This window comes from Bubalus bubalis, chromosome 15 (assembly GCF_019923935.1).
Source record: "Bubalus bubalis isolate 160015118507 breed Murrah chromosome 15, NDDB_SH_1, whole genome shotgun sequence".
Taxonomy (NCBI): Eukaryota; Metazoa; Chordata; class Mammalia; order Artiodactyla; family Bovidae; genus Bubalus; species Bubalus bubalis.
In genome coordinates, this window is record NC_059171.1 from 77,460,085 (window position 1) to 77,481,974 (window position 21,890).

The 21,890-nt window shown below is 47.6% G+C and overlaps 1 protein-coding gene across 3 annotated transcripts in view; it reads right to left on the bottom strand.

Moving 5' to 3' along the window:
• FAM135B (family with sequence similarity 135 member B) overlaps window positions 1-21,890 on the bottom strand; it is a 256,633-nt gene that overhangs the window by 55,277 nt on the left and 179,466 nt on the right. For all 3 annotated transcript variants that reach the window (XM_006053410.4, XM_044928866.2, XM_044928867.2), the window contains exons 6-7: window positions 19,952-20,125; window positions 16,836-16,962 (exon numbers count right to left, since the gene is read on the bottom strand). In XM_006053410.4, coding sequence (XP_006053472.4) covers window positions 16,836-16,962; window positions 19,952-20,125 — 301 coding nt within the window. The remainder of the gene's footprint in view (window positions 1-16,835; window positions 16,963-19,951; window positions 20,126-21,890) is intronic.

A 21,890-nucleotide genomic window follows, 5' to 3' on the forward strand; every position in this document is an offset into this window, starting at 1 on the left:
ATGCACATGCTACAACCACTGAAGACTGTGAGCCCTAGAGCCTTTGCTCTGCAACAAGAGAAGCCGCCACAGTGAGAAGCCTGCATACCACAGCTGGAGGGTGGCCCCTGCTTGCAGCAACTACAGAAAAGCCTGCACAGCAAGGAAGACCCGGCACAGCCAAAAATCAACTAATTAATTAAAAGAGTCACGTGACAATGGCTGTGCATGTAGGGTTCTTTCTGGGGCTGGGGGAGCACCTGTTGGTTTGAAATGACACAGTGAACAGTAACTGCCCCCAATACTTGCAATCTAGAAAGTTGAAGTCTCATGAGAGACTGGCTAGACAATGAGCAATGACAATCAACTGTTACAAAGTCTGTGATGATGAGAATGAGCAAGAAGATACTGGGGTCCAGGAAGGGCCTCCTAATGCAATCTGGGGTCAGAGGAAAGAGTGGAAATTGGAGGGAAGAAATGCTACAATCAACAAAGTCTAATTAGAACATGCAGAATCATAGATGTTAAAGCTTGGATTGCCTTCTTCATGGACTGGACCAAATATTTCAATTGAAAAGGGAGGTCATTGAGCTTTGCCTCCAAAGAGCACTTGTGTGTATACATTATCCCAAGCCCAGAGAGGTGATGAACTCAAGGACTAGAGTGACCCATCCTGGGTTTGTACCCAAGTGAGCCCAACTCCAAAGTCTGTACCTTCTAGTTCATTCCAGGAGACCTCCACTCAAGGATACACCAGAATCAGGGGAGATTTTTTTTAAATACTGCTCTCTAAGCCTCACTCTGATTGAGCTGACTCACAGTCTCTGGAAATAAGACTCAGAAAACATCATCTTAAAAAGAACTGCTTCCCAGGAGATTCTGATGTGCACTCCTGGTTAATATAATAATTATCCCCAAATACAGGCCCCAGGGAAAGGCACTCTCTGCCTGTGACCTGGTACCATATTCAAGGTTGTTTACTGACAATAAGCTACTAAGAAGTGTGGATAGGACTTCCCTGGTGGTCCAGAGGTTAAGAATACACCTGCTAATGCAGCGGACTTGGGTTCGCTCCCTGGTCTGGCAAGATTCCAAATGCCAAGGAGCAATGAAGTCCTTGCCCCACAGCTACTGAGCCCACACTGCAATAAGAAAGGCTGGAGCATTGCAACTAGTGAGTAGACCCCACTTGCCACAACTAGAAAAAGCCGCACGTGCAGCAACAAAGACCCAGCACAACCAAAAACACAAGTAAATAAATGCATTTCTTTTTAAGTTCAAATATCCTGAACTTCTGATGTCTATACTATGGTAACAAATATAACTGAGAGCTAAGCAGCCATGGAGCTAGACAGACACGAGTTAGCAGTGGACAGACCCGCATTTGACAAGGTGGGTTTGAGAGGCTGAGCTGAACTGGACACTCTTGAGCCAGTTTATTGGGGGCAAGTGCCATGTATGTCAGCTCTCGGGTTGCCCATCCCAATTTCACTTTCTTCCTTTTCAATGCAAGAGCACCTTCAGTCCAGGGCGAGCCTTGGGGAAAGGAGGAAGGTGCAAAGAGGCTAGCTGGGCTTGCAAGTTCTGCCTACATTGCAGCAAGAGGCCCCTGATCACCCTCCAGTTACCAGGACTCTCTCCAGCCATCTGCCTGCAGCACCTGCTCCTCCTCGGCCAGCACACATCTCAGACCAAAGACAGAAGCCGGGGCATCGGGAAAATAAGTGTGCACTGCCCTGCTTGTTGGCTGATTGTGTTCAAACCAGAACACAGTGACTCTGGGGGGACTGCTTCATCTTTCCTGCAAATATAACCACACGTGGCTGTGCAAGTACATGTGTGTGTGTGTGTGCACGCGCGCGTGCACGTGTGTGCGCATGTGTGCACACACCACACTCACCTGGGCAACAGTGTCACCAAATAGTCAATCAGTCGGTTGCTGTGTATTTTCATTACTGGAGAAAGTTGCTTAAAGGAGGGTCGCTGGGTTCATGCCGCCGTGCGCTCTCAGCATCACAGCTTAGGGTTAGGGCATCTGCTTCTAGTCTCTTCCATGTGCTCTTAAATCTGCTTCATTTCTTTGATTTTCTGCCTCCAGGTTTCTCTTAGGAACTAAATGGAAGTTGACTTGAAGGTTTCTGGGTCGATATGTGGGAGATTTGGAGAATTAATCTGATTTCTTTCCCCAGTCACTGTCACTTTATTTATATATTTATTTATTTGGGCCGTGCTGGGTCTTCATGGTTTTGCAAGCTTTCCTCTAGTTGCAGGGAGTGCAGGCTGCTCTCCACTGCAGTACACAGGTTTCTCATTGCAGTAGCTTCTCTTACTGTGGAGCACGTGGGCTTCAGTCATTGTGCCACGTGGGCTCATGAGCTGCAGTTCCTGGGCTCTAGAGCACGGGCTTAGTTGCTCCGAGGCGTGTAGGATCTTCCAGGACCAGGAATCAAACCCTCGTCTCTTGCACTGGCAGGCGAAGTCTTTACCACTGAGCCAACAGGAAAGCCCACTGTCGTTTTATTTAAATGAGGAGTTTTCCTGTCACACAAAGTTTTTGTTTGCTTTTTTAAATAATCATCTTAATGTTTGTGTTCAAAGAGAAAGAAATTTTCCAGCTTTGCCATTCCCCAAACTTCTGCACAGACTCTCTCTTCCTTTCCATGTGTGTTTGGAAGACACTTACTTCCCTCCCAAGCTCACCAGTTTTCTCTAACACCTCCTCAAACAGAGCCACATGCAGTAAGACACGCTGCTGCTAACTTTCTGTTTTCCAACCTCTTTCCCCAGAGCAGAGGTTCTCAACCAGGGAAAATTTGGCCTCCTGGGGGACATCTGTCAATGTCTGGGGATATATTTGGTTGTCACAACTGAGTAGCAGGTGCTGGGGCATCTAATGGGCAGAGACGAGGGATATTGCCAAAAACCCTGCAACACACAGGACAGCGAAGAATCACCCACCCCCAGTGTCCCCAGATGTCCCAAAGTATCAAACGTGCCGAGTCTGAGAAACCTCCCTCCAGAGATACATTTCAGCAAGCTTGTGGTCTGCCTTCCAATTCTCAGAGGTGACAGTTTACCAGATGCCCTGCCACCTGGAACATGGGTCCTCACGGGTCCATCTTCTGATATCAAAGTCTCCATTCTAGATTGTGGATTGCTAAGGTCAGTGCCATGCATTTTCAGTTTTCACTGTGCCTGACACATAGAAAGGAAGAAATTTTTCTTAGTACTAACTATATAACAAGCAACTGCTACATCTCAGTTTCTTAACATAATTTTTTGTTTTCTTTCTGTTTTCCCAAAGTCTGATAGAGGTCAGAGAATCTCCTGTGTGGCTCTCCTCCTAAGGGTGTCTCTAGATCCAAATTCTTCTGTTTGGTGCCACTGCCCTCTTAAACACATGACCACTGAGGTCGCCATGGAAAGGAAAGGCCAGACCATCAAGCAAGATGTTTTAAGAGTGGGGAAAGAGGCCTGTATCACTTCTGTTCCCATTTAACCAGAACCTAGTCTTAAGGCTTAAACCTAATTCCAAGTGTGCCTGGGAAATGCAGTCCTTAGAGATGCCTAAAAGAATGCAGTAAAAAGGAATGAAATTGTGCCATTTGCAAAACATGGATGGATCTAGAGACTGTCACACAGAGTGAAGTAAGTCAGAAAGAGAAAAACAAATATTGCATATTAATACATATGTGTGGAATCTAGAAAGGTGGTATAAATGATCTTACTTGCAGAGCAGAAATAGAGACCCAGAAGCAGAGAACAAATGTAAGGGAAAGAGAGGGGTGAGATGAATTGGGAGACTGAGATTAACATATACATACTATCAATACTATGTATAAAATAGATGACTAATGAGCGTCTACTCTACTCAGGGGTCTGTAGTGGCCTGAATGGGAAAGAAGTTCAGAAAAGAAGGGACGTATGTATAACACATGGCTGATGCATTTTGCTATATAGTAGAAACAAACCCAACATTGTAAAGCTACTATATTCCAATTAAAAATTAATTTACAAAAAGAATGAAGGGCATGTGGGAGCATCTCTGCAGTTTCTTCCAGACCTCCACCCCACCCAACTCCAAGGTTCTGCATTTCCTGATTTAGCCCATCTGCATGGGTGGGCTCTACTGGGGTCTCACAGCATAGACACTGGGGAAATCAGTTCTAGAATCTCCAGCTTCTGGCTCCTGCATCAGCATCCCTTCCACTAAGACCACAGTAAATAGAAATGGCCTTCTCTCTGACATCAAGACTTCCATTGGAAGATATCTGCCCAGCTAGACATCAAGAAAGAACCAAATGAATAACCACTCTGCTGGGCAATGTCAGTTACAGGCCCTTGCCATCTATCAAGAACCAGCTGAGAGAAGTGGGTCCCACAAATCCATTAGCAGTCAAATGCTTTATGTTCAGACCTTGCTTTCACATTCACACAATGCTAAATATATCCTGGCAGAATGAGAGCCAACACCCAGCCAACTGCCTCTGTGGCCAGAACTGTGTCCTCCTCTCTAATTCGCTCATTAGTATTTGCAGTGGTCAAGCATTGGGGCTCCATTCTTTTGGCCCCCAATTTCCTTGATGTAGATCCCCCACCATGACCTGTCATTATATCCACAAAGAGGACAAAGACAAAGAACTCTGGACACTGTCAGCTCAGTCCTAGGGTCCTTAATTCCTTTTCTGCTTAAAATTCTAGTTATTGACCAAGTCTGTCATCTGTGTCCTCAAGGGGCGACCTGGTTTCACCCTGAGAAAGGAGGGCAAAATGTCCTTGGAGTGATTTAATTTTGAATATTGAGATGAATGACTATGCCCTCATGGAATGCTTTGAAATGATGGAACAAAAGAGACTCATTAAACAATTATTACATTCAGGCAAAATGAGAGAAGTGTGCTTAAAGTGCAAATGTAGGACAGACAAATGAGCAGCTTAGGGTTATCTGGGTTATCAAAGAAAGCTTCACATAAAAGGTAATGACTGAATTGGGTTTTGAAGGCTAACTAGGAGTTCTGTGGATGGAGGGAGTGATGGGAGGGGTCAGAGAAGGATATTCTGGGCAGAGAATAGAGATAAACATTCCCCTTTTGTGAGATAAACATTCATCTTTTTAAATGTAACTCCTAAATTCAGGTGAGGAAACCTTTTCTTTTCTCCTTTGCCTTTTGCTTCTCTTCTTTTCCCAGCTATTTGTAAGGTCTCCTCAGACAACCACTTTGCCTGCTTGCATTTCTTTTTCTTTGGGATGGTTTTGGTCACCACCCCTTGTACAATGTTATGAACCTCCATCCACAGTTCTTCAGGCACTCTATCAGATCTAATCTCTTGAATCTATTCATCACCTCTACTGTATAATCATAAGAGATTTGATTTAGGTCATACCTGAATGGGCTAGTGGTTTTCCCTACTTTCTTCAACTGAAGCCTGAATTTTGCAATGAGGAGCTCATGATCTGAACTACGGTCAACTCCCAGTCTTGTTTTTTGCTGACTGTATAGAACTTCTCCATCTTTGGCTGCAAAGAATATATAACCAATCTGATTTCAGCATTGATCCTCTAGGGATGTCCATGTGTAGACTCATCTCTTGCATTGTCAGAAGAGGGTGCTTGCTATGACCAGTGTGTTGTCTCAGCAAAATTCTGGTAGTCTTTGCCCTGTTTCATTTATCCAAGGCCAAACTTGCCTGTTACTCTAGGTATCTCATGGCTTCCTACTTTTGTACTCCAATCCCCTATGTTGCAGCTTTCCTGTTGGTTTAAATAGTAAAGAATCCACCTGCAATACGGGAGACCTGGGTTCAATCCCTGGGTTGGGAAGATTCTCTGGAGGAGGGCATGGCAACCCACTCCAGTATTCTTGCCTGGAGAATCCCCATGGACAGAGGAGCCTGGCGAGCTACAGTCTATGGGGTCACAAAGAGTCAGACATGACTGAGCGACTAAGCACAGCTCCTATAATGCAAAGAACATCTTTTTTGGTGTGAACTCTATAAGGTCTTGTGGGTCTTCATAGAATCATTTGACTTCTTTTGGCATTAGTAGTTGGGGCATAGACTTGGATTACTGTGATATTGAATAGTTTGCCTTGGAAACAATCCCAAGATTGTTCTGTCATTTTTGAGACTGCACCCAAGTACTACATTTCAGAATGTTTTGCTGACTATTAGTCTTCTGCTGAATACCATTTCTTCTAAAGGATTCTTGTCCACAGTAATAGATATAATGGTCATCTGAATTAAATTTGCCCATTCCCATCCATTTTAGTTTACTGATTCCTAAAATGTCAATTAGGGTCACCTAAAATAGGAAAAGGAGTACGTCAAGGCCGTATATTGTCACCCTGCTTATTTAACTTATATGCAGAGTACATCATGAGAAACACTGGGCTGGAAGAAGCACAAGCTGGAATCAAGATGGCTGGGAGAAATATCAATAACCTCAGATATGCAGATGACATCACCCTGGCAGAAAGTGAAGAGGAACTAAGAAGCCTCTTGATGAAAGTGAAAGAGGAGAGTGAAAAGGTTGTCTTAAAGCTCAACATTCAGAAAACGAAGATCATGGCATCTGGTCCCATCATTTCATGGCAAATAGATGGGGAAACAGTGTCAGACTTTATTTTTGGGGGCTCCAAAATCACTGCAGATGGTGATTGCAGCTATGAAATTAAAAGACGCTTTCTCCTTGCAGGAAAGTTATGACCAACCTAGATAGCATATTAAAAAGCAGAGACATTACTTTGCCAACAAAGGTCCGTCTAGTCAAAGCTATGGTTTTTCCTGTGGTCATGTATGGATGTAAGAGTTGGACTGTGAAGAAGGCTGAGCGCCAAAGAATTGATGATTTTGAAATGTGGTGTTGGAGAAGACTCTTGAGAGTCCCTTGGACTGCAAGGAGATCCAACCAGTCCATTCTAAAGGAGATCAGTCCTGGGTGTTCTTTTGAAGGAATGATGCTAAAGGTGAAACTCCAGTACTTTGGCCACCTCATGCGAAGAGTTGACTCAATGGAAGGCTCTGATGCTGGGAGGGATTGGGGGCAGGAGGAGAAGGGGACGACAGAGGATGAGATGGCTGGATGGCATCACTGACTCGATGGATGTGAGTCTGAGTGAACTCCAGGAGTTGGTGATGGACAGGGAAGCCTGGCATGCTGCAATTCATGGGGTTGCAAAGAGTCGGACACGACTGAGTGACTGAACTGAACTGAACTGAAAATGGATTATTCCAGCCATTCACACTTGAGTGTGAATCAAGTTTACTAACTCTCTTTATTAGGAACTTAGCTCACAACTGAGTTGTAGTGATCCCTGACCAACAATTATTTTGTTGATTATTTGTAGTGATCCCTGACCATCACTTAATTTGCAAGTCTCCCCATTCAACTTCAATTGCAGTTCTGACATCCATCTATCTTTCTTCTCTGCTCAACTCACCTCTTCATTGCCCAGCTAATTGTTCTGTTCTTTCCTGGACCACTGCGCTGGCCTCCAACCTTGCCTCTCTGGCCTCAGCTGTAAACCTTCCTTCAATCGGTCCTCTACATAACAGCAAGGATGACAACCCATCCTGTCTTTCCAATCCCTGACTTGCCATATTTTTGTGGCTAAGCTAGCTGCCAGGGTTCCTAATGATCAGACCACTGTGACCGTCCCAGCCCCATGTCCGTCCACACTGACCTCCCAGGAGTCCCCAGATGGACCCTGCCCGTAGCCCTGCTATCACTCGTCCCCAGCCCTCCTCTCGAGGCTACAATCGACAATCCACTCATTTTGACTCAGATTAGAGATGCTTCACTCTGAGAAGTGTTTCGTGACTGTTTCTGAGTTCGGGAAGCTTGACCCTCCTTTGTGCCTCCCTAGGAGACCCCCAGCCAAAGACTGACCCCGTGTGATGTGGGGTCCTCATCTCTCCCTTGGCTATGCTTGTCTAATCCATCAGGGGGGCAATGAAAATAGGTATTCTATAGAAACATGCTAAATAAAGTAATACGTAAAAACTCCAACAAAGGATTTTCTCTCAAAAAAAGAAAGATGGACCACATGCTTTGGGAGGCCCCTAGCAATGCCTAGCTTTGGAAGATGGAGGACTTGGGAGGCCACTAGTCATGGCAAAAGGTGGATCTAAATTCAGTCTTGCACCTGAGTACCTTCTAGTTGAACAAGCAGATTCAATTTCCTCCTGCAGAGAAGCCTGCCTTCAATCACTGATTTTTTTTTTAAATGAAAGTGAAAGTGAAGTTGCTCAGTTGTGTCCGACTCTTTGTGACCCCATGGACTGTAGCCTACCAGGCTCCTCCATCCACAGGATTTTCCAGGCAAGAATACTGGAGTGGATTGCCATTTCCTTCTCCAGGAGAGCTTCCCAACCTAGGGATTGAACCCAGGTCTCCTGCATTGTAGGCAGACTCTTTATCATCTGAGCCACCTTAGTTTCAGCATGTAGGATCTAACTGCCTGACCAGGGATTGAAATCAGGCCTCCTGCATTGGAAGCATGGAGTCTTAGCCAATGGACCATCGGGGAAGTCCCACCCCAGTATCCTTGGAACCAGCCCCCTGACCCCATTACATGTTTCCGCAGAGCTACAGCACCGTAGATGACCCTTTCTTAATGTTTATCTTGCATGAAATTATTTTTTCAGTATTTTTTTCTGGCCAGATTGTAAATTCTATGAGACTACAGATGGGGCTAATTTGTTCATGATGACATCACTCAACCTCACACTTGAGCATTAACTAAAATACTATCTGACAAAGTACACACAGAATGGCTTCAACTCGGGTTCTTCAAAAAATATTATTATTTGCAAAAAAGGAGCCAACATTAATATAATTATTGATTCAAGAGATACCTGTGTTGAATGCTTGATGCCAAGCGTGGCAGATGTGGTCCCTCACTTACTGGAAGATTAAAGGAGACAAGCAGGTGAATAATGATTCCAAGTGGACAGAAGGCAGGGGTCAGATGCAGTCATTCCTGGGCTCATGTGCCAGGCCTATCAGGACCTTCTGCCTGGTGCTGAGCTATTTGCTGAAGTTGTTAGAGCTTCAATTTTCTCAACTATAGCATGTGAACCTAAGCAGGGAGCTGAGAGACAGCATATTAAAAATATCCAACAAGAGCCTAACACGGGGAAGTGTTTGATATATTTAACTGATACAATTACATTAGAAGGCAAATGTGATGTGTGGTGTCATGATTTTATCATCCCTGGAGAACAGGATGGGAGAGAAGATGGTAGAGAGAGAGGGGTATACCGAGGGGGAGCCCCCTCTCCCATCTGAACCAAAAGCAGAATTTACAAAGTGAGCAGTTTTCTTCTCTTGAGAGTCCTTTGGACTGCCAAGAGATCAAACCAGTCAAGCCTAAAGGAAATTAACACTGAATATTCACTGGAAGGACTGATGCTGAAGCCGAAGCTCCAATATTTTGGCCTCCTGATGCGAAGAACCAACGCATTGGAAAAGACCCTGATTCAGGGAAAGATGGAGGGCAAGAGGAGAAGGGGATGACAGAGGATGAGATGGTTGGATGGCATCACCAACTCAATGAGCATGAGTTTGAGCAAACTTCAGGAGCCAGTGAAAGACAAGGAAGCCTGGTGTGCTGCAGTTCACGGGGTCACAAAGGGTCGAACATGACTTAGCCACTGAATAACAACAAAAGACAAGAAGAAACAGGCTCAGAGAGGTGAACTGACTTCCCCACGCTCTCACAGTTCACCCGTGGAAGAACCTGGCCTACCGGCTTTTCTTCCTCCAAATTTGGTGATATTGCCTGTATGTCCTGCTGCATCCACATCCTGCAATTCACTCGGTATGTGTTTATTATTTTTTAATATTTATTTGGCTGCATTGGCTCTCAGTTGCAGCACCTGGACTCCAGCTATGGCTAGCAGGCTCAGAAGTCACAGCACGTGGGCTCAGGTGCTCTGTGGGTTGTGGGATGCTAGGTCACTGACCCAAGATCAAACCCGAATCCCCTGCACTGCAAGGCAGATTCTTAACCACTGGACCGCCAGGGAAGTCCCTCGGTATGTGTTTACTGAGCATCTGCTGCACTGGACCCCGATGACGCAGTGAGGAAACGCAGGGCAGTCTGGGAAGGAGGGTACCATCCTCTCCTTTCCTAGCTGACACCTCCCATCATGCCTTGACTCTCTGGAGAGGAGCAAGGCATCTGAAAGCAGGCAGTGTGGAATAAAGCAGCTCTTCACTAATGAAAAGGGTGGTGCATAAATAATCAATACTGTAGACTTCTGCATGAAAAGCCCATTTCCACTGATTTATATCCTCTTTTAGAAATAACCTGTACAATTATATTGCATCCATAAGCAGGCTGATGTAACAGAAAGCCCATCATAGCCCAGGCACCATTTAGCAACCTACTATTTAGTCCCCAGGATTTTAAGGAAATTAGATAATCATTTAAATGAGACTGCTGAAACTGTTTGGCAGAGAGGGAAAGGGAGAACACAACAGCGTTTGTCAACTTAATTCTCAAAATAGTAGAAGGTGGACTTCCCTGGTGGCATGGTGGATGAGAATCTGCCTGCCAATGCAGGGGGGCACGGGTTTGATCCCTGGTCCAAGAAGATCCCATATGCCCTGTAGGGTAGCTTGGCTCATGCGCTACAACTGCTGAGCCCTCCAGAGACCGCCGGCCATAACCAGGGAGCCCATTTGCCACAATTACTGAGGTCTGCACGCTCTAGGGCCCACGAGCCACAACTAATGAGCCCCTGTGCCACAACTACTGAAGCCCACGTGCCCTAGAGCCTGTGCTCCACAGCGAGAGAAGCCACTGTGGTGCGAAGCCTGCACACCACACCTGGAAGAGCGGCCCCTACTTGCAGCAGCTAGAGAGAGCCAAGGAGCCAATGAGGGGGACTTCCCTGGCGGTCCAGTGGTTAAGACTCTGCCCTGCAATGTGGGAGATGAGGCTTCAATCCCCGGTCGGGGAACTAAATCCCACCTGCCATGGAACAATTAAGTCCACACAGGACAACCAGAAAGTCCGAGCACCTCCGTGAAAGATCCTGCACGAAACAACAAAGATACCAACTAAGACCCAATGCAGCCAAATGAATACGTAAATAAACCTTAAAAAAAAAAAATCCAGTGAGGTCTCATTTCAACTCAACTGTGCCTCCAACATTAACCGAGCACCTGTGATGTGCCAGCAACTCGGATGGACCCCAAGGGCAACAGAAGGGACAGCATCCCACGAGGTGGGAGCTGAGGCTGCCATTTTTGTTCACCCTACGTCACCACCCTTGGGCAGAGCCTGAGACACGGGAGGCGCCTGATGATTCTCTGATTAGTGAACAAACCAACCGCAGTGTCTCTTCTTATGGCATCCTAATGAGGTGTCAACAGTAATAACAAGCGTCCATGTCTTACCCTCATAACTCCGGACCCCCACAAGAGGGACCTGAAGATGCTCACAAGAAGCAAGGGTGTATTTAGAGCAAAGGGTACAGAGAAGAGAACCCAACAGAAATGGAGCAAAAAGGAAAAAAGTAAAGAAGAGCACAGTGCATCTGGGAGAGGGGAGATGTCCACGTGGAAGTCAGGCCTGTGCCTCAGTTTCCCTCCACGTGCCCACCCCCGACAGGCACACGCCTCCCATCAGTGAGGGTGGGGCTGTCAGGCCACAGAGCTCAGCACAGAAGGACTTGCAAAGCCACGCACATGTGCGCACGCGCCGGGTGAGCACCACGTCCTTCGAGGAAGATGCTGCTCTTCACTTCTCAGTGATCCAAACAAAAGGGAGCCGGCATTTCCTCTCAAGGACACACGTTCCTCCGTCTGGGGAAGCACCTTCTAAGGGAAGTGGAGGAAGGAAGGCCTTCACGTTGGCGGCCGGCGTGTTCCTCTGAGGCACAGTCGTCTGCTCGGGCAGCACGTCTTCTGTGATCGCCGCCGGTGAGCACAGGACCGGCGAGGCTCAGAGCACCGGCACGAAACAGATCCGTGGGAAAGTTAGAGGCCTAACCGTCTCCCGACTCGGGCTTTTGATCTCTTTCATCCTGATGTTCTCAGATTCCAGGATCTCAGCCACTCATTCACTCAACAAAGCCTTCCTGAGCATGTGCCCTGCAAGGGGCACCCACGGGAGCCAAGCAGACATTCACCTGCCTGGGCAGAGCAGACGAGCCCAAGCCCATTCTCTGGTTACCATCAACCTAGTGGCTGATTAACCAAGGGGCTTCCCTGGTGGCCTAGTTGGTAAAGAATCTGCCTGCAATGCAGGAGGCCCAGGTTCAATTCCTGGGTCAGGAAGATCCCCTGGAGAAGGGCATGGCAATCCACTGCAGTATTCTTGCCTGGAGAATTCCATAGACAGAGCGGCCTGGCAGGCTACAGTCCACGGGGTCACAAAGAGACATAACTGAGCAAATAATACTTTCAGTTTTTCAGCAGCTGAAGATGGGTGAGGAGTTGGCATCAGGCTGAGTTAAAATGCCAGCTTGGCCCCTGCCCACCTGTGTGACTTTACAGATATGGCTTAACCTCTCTCTAAGTTTCTTCAGGTGTCAAAGGAAATAGGAAACTGTTTTGTGGAAATGGATGGAATCCACATGCATCGGTGGTTTAATAGAGTATCTTGGTGTAAAGCAGGCATTCAGAAATGTGATTTCAGGGACTTTCCTGGTGGCCCAGTGGTTAAGACTGTGCTTCCACTGCAGGGGGTGTGGGTTCAATCCCTGGTCTGGGAAGTAAGATCCCACATGCTGCACAGTGAGGACAACAAATAAAAACAAAATTAAAAAAAAATGATTTCAAATGATGAGTATCACACTTTTCACTTGGAAAAGTGGGGGAAAAGTGCTCCTTGGAAGAAAGGTTATGACCAACATAGACAACTTACTAAAAAGCAGAGCTATTACTTTGCCAACAAAGGTCCGTCTAGTCAAAGCTATGGTTTTTCCAGTGGTCATGTATAGATGTGAGAGTTGGACCATAAAGAAAGCTGAGCACCAAAGAATTAATGCTTTTGAACTGTGGTGTTGGAGAAGACTCTTGAGAGCCCCTTGGACTGCAAGGAGATCCAACCAGTCAATCCTAAAGGAAATCAGTGCTGAATATTCATTGGAAGGACTGATGCTGAAGCTGAAACTCCAATACTTGGCCACCTGATGCAAAGAACTAACTCATTCAAAAAGACCCTGATGCTGGGAAAGATTGATGGCGGGAGGAGAAGGGGACGACAAAGGATGAGATGGTTGGATGGTATCACTGACACAATGGACATGAGTTTGAGTAAACTCTGGGAGTTGGCAATGGACAGGGAGGCCTGGCATCCTGCAGTCCATGGGGTCTGAGTCGGACACGACTGAGCAACTGGACTGACTGACACATTTCACACAATCATGGAATTTAAACATTTTAATTACTCCTTTGCCTCACACACTAGATCCCATGACCCACTGAGGGTAAAGACTGAGTTTTGTTCGTTTTTGTCCCTGCGGCACACAGAGGCCAGCAGAGCAGAGGGCTGAATAAGGGACTAGCAGATAAGTGAACAGACACCCAGATCCCGCTGCCCAAGGAGGCGGGGCTCTGAGAACGAGGGAGTCCTAACGTCTGCGTCTCTCCAGCACGTGGCTCTTCCTCCCCCAGGCAGTGGAGCAACCCCACTTCTTTCAGCGAGAAGAAAGGGAGTGTGCCCCAGCTCATGAGTTAAAAAGCCTTTCTCCCGAAAGTGAGTCACTGGATTCCTGACCTTCAAGTAGAGTCTGTCAGACCCTGAGCACTGACAGTCAATTTTAGGTGTCCATAGGGCCCATCCATGGTACCCAGATAGGCAGTCAAGCATTATTCTAGATGTTTCTGTGCAAGTGTGTTTCAGAGGAGATTCACATTAAATCATGATTTGAATCATGGGTAAAGGTTATTCACACAGCATGGGTGGGCCTTGTTCAATCAGTTGAAGATGTTAAAAAAAAAAAGACTGACACACACATTACCTGTCCTCCCCACTCTAAAGGAGAAAGAAGCCGGTCGTTCGGTCAGCAGATGGCCTTTGGACTCAAATTGTAACTGTCCCCTGGGTCTCCAGCCTACTAGCCTGATCTGCAGATTTTGGACTTGCTGGCCTCCATATTCACATGAGACAATTCCTTAAGATAAGTCTGTCTATCTCTCTGTCTCTTTATACATGTGTATATGTGTGTGTGTGTGTGTGTGTGTGTGTGTGTGTACACATGTGATCTTACTATCCTATTGATTCTGTTTCTGTGGAAAATCTGAACATACCAAGCAGAAGTCAAGTGTCCCCAGCTGTACCAGGAAGTGTCAGGATATCACAATATAAGAGACCACAGCGAGGACTCAAAGAGGCCTCCAGAGTGATCTCATCCAATCCTCTTTCTAGATATTGAGAAACTGAGGCCCAGAGAGGGCAATTATCTGGCTCAGGGTCACACAGTGGGGTGGAGAGGAAGCCAAGAACAGGGAACATCTAAGACCCTCCACGTCCCTCCCACATGACAACATGAAGCTCTTGGAGTAACATTCAATTTAATTATGTGGACAAACGCAAAGAAAAATAAGACCAGCAGAGGATTTTATTGAGCACTTTTGTGCCAAGCTCTCCGCTGCAGGATTTTATACGCTTATTTCATTTAATCTTCTCAGCAACCCTGCGAGGCAGGCATTAGTATCCTCTTTGACAGATAAGCCATGAGTGGGAGAGGGAAAACAGTTCCCCTGGGGCAAAGCTGCTGGCGTTTCTGGAGGTGGGAGGGGAAGGGGGTGCAAGCTGCAGCTTCAGCCCTAAATTTGAAGCCCTCTTTGCTTAAGATGCTGCAGGAAAGAGCAAGGCTGCAGGACCAGAGACGCCTGGGCTCCTGGGGAAGGGGGCATGTCACGTCATGGCAACCCTCACCCCCCAAGGATTTTTCATGCCAATGACCTTACTTTGCTGTGAATCTCTAGTTCCTGCACATGTCTCTGCACACAAAGGCTTATTTTGAAGGGAACACCTGTTCCCTAATCGCTCCAGCTGATGCTGCAATCTCCACAGATTGTGATGTTATTTGCTAATGCACTGGGCTTCTCGGGGACTTGAAGGCACAGCCCGTGAGGGAGGCGGGGGAGTGGATTTTATTCCTTACTTGGCAGCCCTTGCCTTGCGGGGGGCTGGGGGGGGGAGGCACAGGATGGTCACGGGGCTCTGAGCCCACATAATCAGATGGGACCCAAATGGAACTGGTCCTGAAAATAGCCCATTGAGCTGTGAGCAAGTTCACCACTGAGCACCCACCAATAAGCTATTTTATCTGACTCTTGTGAAAAACAGAGATGTCTTCTTTGACACACATCCCCAAAAATAGCCAAGAAAAGAATGGAGGGGAAAAAAAAGATACTGTATCTTGCGCCCGCTGTGAGCCTATTTCTGTACTAAAATCCTTTCTAAGATATAGGTATTGTCCCATTTTAGACTGGAGGAGCCTGCATTTTTACAGGGTGAATAGAGTCTGCCACATCACAAAGTATTGAGCAGAGCAGATATTTGAAAGCATAGCCTTCTCTCTGCCTCATCACTGCAGTGATGCTTGGCCTCTCCAGATGTAGCAGAACCAGACAGGCTGAGATGATCTACACTGTTCCTCATCCCAAGCCACACCAGGTCCAGGGCTTCTGAAAGGTTCCCGCTTGGCATCCAGGTGTCCACGGAGATGCCTTGCTCTCCCCCTGCTCACTGTCTGCCGTCGTATAAGGCAGGGAACCCCTCTGTGACTCAGCTCTCTCACTGCTCAGAGTTCTATATGAACATGACCAGGTACTTGGATCAGTCATCCATCCAACACACATCTCCTGAGGGTTAACCACATGTGCCGGGCATGGTGCTGGGCCCTAAGGATGTGGAGTTGAAGGTACTGGGCTCTGTCCCCAGTTGTCTGGAGCCCAGTGGAGGAAAGACAGAGATGCCTACAGTTGACTGTAGAGAAAGCATTTGGGAGGGAGAATTTCTTGCTAGGAGATCAGACAGCGCTTCTCAGAGGGGCATTCGAGGATGTGCAGACAGGCACCCAGGAGTTCCTTCAGGGCAGACACCCAATCACCATCATACCCTGTGCTCCTGTGGTCCCAGCAAAGGCCCGTGTCTGGGGATAGAAGTGTCGTCAAAGATGCATTGAAATGATCTACAACCCCTGATATGCCCTGATGTTCCAAACCATGTTCCCTGGAAAACAGAGTCTAAGTCGGAGATTTTCAGGTGGGTCTACTGGGGAGGTCTCAGAGGCAGAGCATATGCAGGAGTGGGAAGCAGCATGGGACAGAGGGAGAGGCTGGGCTATGATATGGTCATGATAAAGCCTTCGGTCAAGCCTTGAGGGGTCTGGAGCAGGGATGGAACTTTTTACCTATTACAGCAACGAACACACATACTCACCTGCGAAGTTATTGAGTATCAGCAACCCCACTCTACAGGTGGGAAAACTGAGGCTCAGAGAAGTGAGCAAATGAAGGATAGAGCCAGGTTTTGAAATGAGCTTATGGTCAAAGGGCTTTTGAGGTTCCACATGGTCCAGGAGGGGAAGCCTCTTACAACATGTCCCATGACCTCCATGGAACCATATTTTTCAAGGGGCCATATGACAGGGGTACCATGTGAAGACCCTACTCTCTGCCGCTACCCTGGGGGCTGGCATTAGGAATATGTTTGATAAATGTAGCAGCCAACCAAAGAAGGAACGGATGGGTCAACAAGAGAGAAGGATGGAGGGAGCAGAGAAACTCTATATGCGGCATCTGAAATGAACAGAAGTCTCACAGAACAGACACAGCCTGCCAAGTGAGGTCTGTAGTCTTGGGGCCACTGCCCCCATGCAGACGTTACCTCTGAGGAGGTCGGCTTGCAGTATCCAGCTCCGAAGACCAGGTTTTCCAGGGAAAGGCTAGACTGCTCTGGTCCTGTGTCTGGGCCGCCTTTCCCAAGCCAGGAGCCTCTTCCTGGGCGAGTAAAACTGTAAAGAAGGGAATTGAAAGAATTGAAAATGTGTCTAACTTTTGTCAAAGGATGTAAAGGAAAAGATGGTGCCATTAATTCAGCCTCCTTGAGGCTGTTGCTGGGGAGCCTGAGATAAGCCATTTAGAAGAGATAGTAGGTGGTCCTAGAGGTAAAGAACCAGCCTGTCAATGCAGGAGACACAAGAGATGTGGGTTCAATCCCTGGGTCAGGAAAATCCCCTGGAGGAGGGCATGGCAGTCCAACTCCAATATTCTTGCCTGGAGAACCCCATGGACAGAGGAGCCTGGAGGGCTACAGTTCACAGAATGACATGAAGTCGGACACAACTGAAGTGACTGAGCACACACACATAGCTCACCCCCGAGGGATGCTTGGGTGGGACATTTATGGATGCCGCCAGGACAAGTGGGTGTAACTGGCACATGAGCTTTGGGGCCAAGGATGTCACACATTCCACTATGTCTATAAATGCCCACAACTTGCTTGATGAGATGCATGGAGGCAGAGGTGACTTAACCACAGGGGAAGGCAGCATGGGATCTTGATCAGAAAGACAAGGGGAGGCTCCATCTGATGTGGTATGCATCCTACAACTACTCCTGTCATTGGTACAACCCAGAGTGAAGTCCTTCAACCCCCAGGCCCCTCCTGGACCTCTGTTCTTCTGTGGGAGAAGGGAAAACAATATCCACCTCCACGACATGACCACACAGAAATTTCATAGGATTGTGAATGTCAAAGATTTTCACTGTGTCAACGCTAGTTAGAAACTCTGTACCTGTTCCACAGACAAAAATACAGACCCTGCTCAGCTCTGCAAGTCATCACAAGATCAACGAGCACAGAGAGATGGCAACCATCCATTTTAGGATCAAGGGAGATCAGAAAAGCCCATGTGAGTTGGTGGTGGTTTAGTTGCTAAGTCATGTCCAACTCTTGTGATCCCATGGACTGCAGCCCGCCAGGCTCTTCTGTTCATAGAATTCTCCAGGCAAGAATACTGGAGTGGGTTGCTATGCCCTCCTCCAGGGGATCTTCCTGACCCAAGGACTGAACCCTGTCTCCTGCATCTCCTGCAACTGCAGGTGGATTCTTTACCCACTGAGGTCTACCAGGGTTTAAATTCCAGCAGCAGCATTTGCCAGCTCCACGGGGAAAGTTTTAAACCTCCCTGTATCCTCATAAGTCAAAAAGGTTGATACCAGGACCTTAACAGTGGCGTTGTCTGAGGATTCCATGAGTTTAGCCAAGTGCAAGTACAATGTCTGGCAAAGAGCAGTGATTCAATAAATGCTAGAAGTTCTTGTCCATAATACCACAAAATCATAAAATCTAACATAACCATTATTCTATTTATATAGCTATTGTTGATAATACCACAAATACAATCCACTCTAATAGAATCATGTCTTGGAATTGTTTAGAACCGAGATTTGAAGCAACTCTACAGTTTAGCTAGAATATGGATAAATGGAACACTGCAGTAGAAATGGGGAATTTGTGTATGAGCCGTGATGCTCATGGCACATTCAGAGGACTGACTGCAAGTTAGTCACTAGAATAACTCATCATTGACTTCAGTGTGACCTTGAGCTGCCGAGTCCCTCAGGTGAACTCCAGTTGTACCCAGTTGAGGGTTAAACACTGAGGGTTAAACAGACCTGAGTCTATTTCAGGGAAGAATCTTTGAAGGTTAAATTTTCATTCCACACCTGCTTATTCCTGGCTGGATTTAACAACTGATGCTAAAACTGCTTTTCTGGAAAAACTGGAGCTTGCCCTACTTGACAGGTATTTCCCATAACCTTAAAGGGTTCCCAACCACTGTGAGTGAACTCATAGGAATCCTTCCTGCAGAACCCAGAGAACAGAAGGCAGCTCTATTTTTTCCCTCCATTCCTGGAGAAGCCTCAACTCTGCTGGTGAATTTCTATCTGCGCCACTCTCTAGCAAGGCGGCTACAGACAAACTTGCAAAGAATTATTTCTGTTAGGAGGTTAAACTTTCTATGCAGAGGAGCTGAAATAGCCCCATTAGCAGGCAGAGCCCAGGACGGAGCTCAGCAAGCAGATGGGCATGGTGACCGGGGAAGCACAGCGTGGTCACATCACCCTGCCAAGATTTCATTTCCTATGCACTGACCCCAGCAGGGGATCAGGACACTGACCCCTACCCAGCCATAAGCAGGGACTGGAGTCTCCCCCACCTGCATTTCAACACCTAGCACTGAGAAGTGTCCTGAAAAGGGACATCAGGAAAGTTCCCTTCCAGAAACTGCATAATACAAGATTCTATCCCCAAATATCTCTCTGCTGACGTGTGTAACCCGCACCCTCATGCATGAGGGAGGTTTGAAGTGAGCTGATGTCACCTCTGGTCCTGCCAGGCATTTGGATGAAGATGCCCAGATATGATAGGACATGTTCGTTGTTGGCAGGTCAGTTCCTCCATTATGGCATTCATAGAATCTCAGTGCACCTTGAGGCCATGGAGATGCTGGGACAATTCCCTGAAGAGAAAGCATGGGACCACTCAGGTGGTCTTACCCTTAAACAAACAGCCACTGGAGGAGGGGCCAGAGAACTGCATGCTGGGCACTGTCCTCATGTGAGACTCACTAAAACCTATGTGGACAGCCCCCACAAGTGTCCTGGCTTAGAGACGGAGACCGTGTATCTCAGAGATGTTAGGTGACTTTTCAAATAAGGCACAGTTAGAAAGAAGCCAGGTCAGCTGAAGGCAGCAAGTTGAAACCGTTTACCTCTGAGGTTCCCCATCCATGTCCTCCCCAGCCCCCTGTCCACCTCTCCTCTGCCCCTCAGGGAGGCTCAGAGCTGAAATTTGCGGCCTGGGGGAGCTTCTCTGGTCTGCGCTGATGTCCCCTGGGCAGCTCTCAGCATCTCAGCCAAACGGAGACTCAAGCGTAACAAGGAACCCAAAGCGGCCACCCTGCCCCCAGAACCACAGGACATGTAACCTCATACCTGATCAGCGGCTGCTGCAGGGCCACCAGGGCGGCGTGGATGGTCACCGAGATCACCGACAGGTGGAAATAGTCGAACATGACGGGCACCTGGTGATGCAGGCCTCTCCGGGGGTGGAAGTGCAGGCCTAGCACGCGGCTGCTGATCACGGGGACCCCGGCCATGTCCCTCAGCCTGCAAGGGAGGCGAGTGATTTACGTGAGTGGTGGTGGCGCATCCCTGCTTCCAGGAGAGTCCACATGGCAACCTTGCCCACACACAAACACTGTGCACCCATTGGCTTATCTAATCCCTCCCTGCAAATAACTCTGCTAGGTAAAAACTTTTTTGCCATGATGGAAAAACGAAGCAACAGAGGCTCAGAGATGGAAAGCAACCTCCGGGACCTCACACAGCTGCTATGTGGCAGAGCTGGGCTCACACTCTGCTATCACGGATGCCGAGCTCACCTCGCAGTGATGAAAAGATGCCCAGATGCTTTTCCAGGCTCAACAGTGAAGCCCTCCTGGACTCCCATGTCCCAGCGTGCTCTTGTGTTTCCCCCATGGGCCCCCAGCACAGCACTTCCTTGCTACCACTGTGTTTTCTGCAAGAGTCCTACCTCTTAAAGGCAAGAACTGTGACTAATTCACTGTTGAATCTCTAACACCAAACACAGAATTGGGCACACAGCAGAAATCAGTCAGATATTTGTTTCTCAAAAGGGATATGTGACTGAATGAATAAATGACCTGCAAAGAGCAATCGAGTCTGATCAGTTTCATCCAGGATTCCCCCTACCTTCTCTCTCGTGTTTTGTAACTGATGGAGACAGAATTCAGTTATTTTTGAGGGGGTCTCAATATAGGAAAGGACTGAACTGCCTTCAATCTTTCCCACCCTAAGGCTGGGAAAGATTGAGGGCAAGAGGAGAAGGGGGGTGACAGAGGGTGAGATGGTTGGATGGCATCACTGACTCAATGGACAGGAGTCTGTGCAAACTTCAGGAGAGAGTGAAGGACAGGGAAGCTTCGTGTGCTGCAGCCCATGGGGCTGCAAAGAGTCAGACACGACTGAGTGAAAGAACAAAAACAGAACTACAAGGTGGGAGAAAACAAGGGATGAACGGAATGGCATTGAAAAGAAAATGCTTAGGTTCTTATAAACGAACTAAAAACCAACCCAAAAAATCAAACAAACACAAAACACAGAGAAAGGGCCCTGGTGTTTAACTGGAGGGGAAGAGATGGCGTAAAGAGTCGTGTGTGTCCAGCTGAGGTCTTTCATGTGTAGCTTCAAGGACTGAACCTGAGAGCAACTAAGGGAAGGCACACAGGGGTGACCTATCCCTTGAAGTAAAGAGGAATGTCCTGATAGGCAGGACTGCCCAGGACAGGTTGGGATCCGTCGGGGAGAAGTGAGCCCCCCATCCCTGTGCAAGCATGTGCTCATGGCTCTTTGCAGAGCAGCAGTTTCAAATCCGAGGTCAGGCTAGAGCAGGTTTCCCAGCCTCAGTGATACAGACCCTTGGGAGCTGAACAATGCTCTGCTGGCAAGTGGGGTGCAATCCTATGCATCATGGGATGTTTAGGACTATCCCTGGACCCCACCCACTAGAAGCCAGGAGCACCCACCCCCTGCCCAGAGTGACAATCAAAAATGTCCCCAGAGGGACCTCCTGGCCATCCAGTGGCTAAGACTCTGAGCTCCCAATGCAGGGAACATGGGTTTGGGTTCAATCCCTGCTCAGGGAACTAAGGTCTTGCATCCACGCTGTATGGCACAGCCAAAAAATTAAAATGTGAAAAAAAAATTTAATAATGAGAAAATGTCTCCAGATTTGGCCAAATTCCCCTGGGGGACACAATCGTCCCACCCACACTGAGAACCACTAGGCAGGGTGGACATTCAGAGCCCTTACGCCCCTGACATCACCTGGCATGCTCCTCCGTTTTGATCC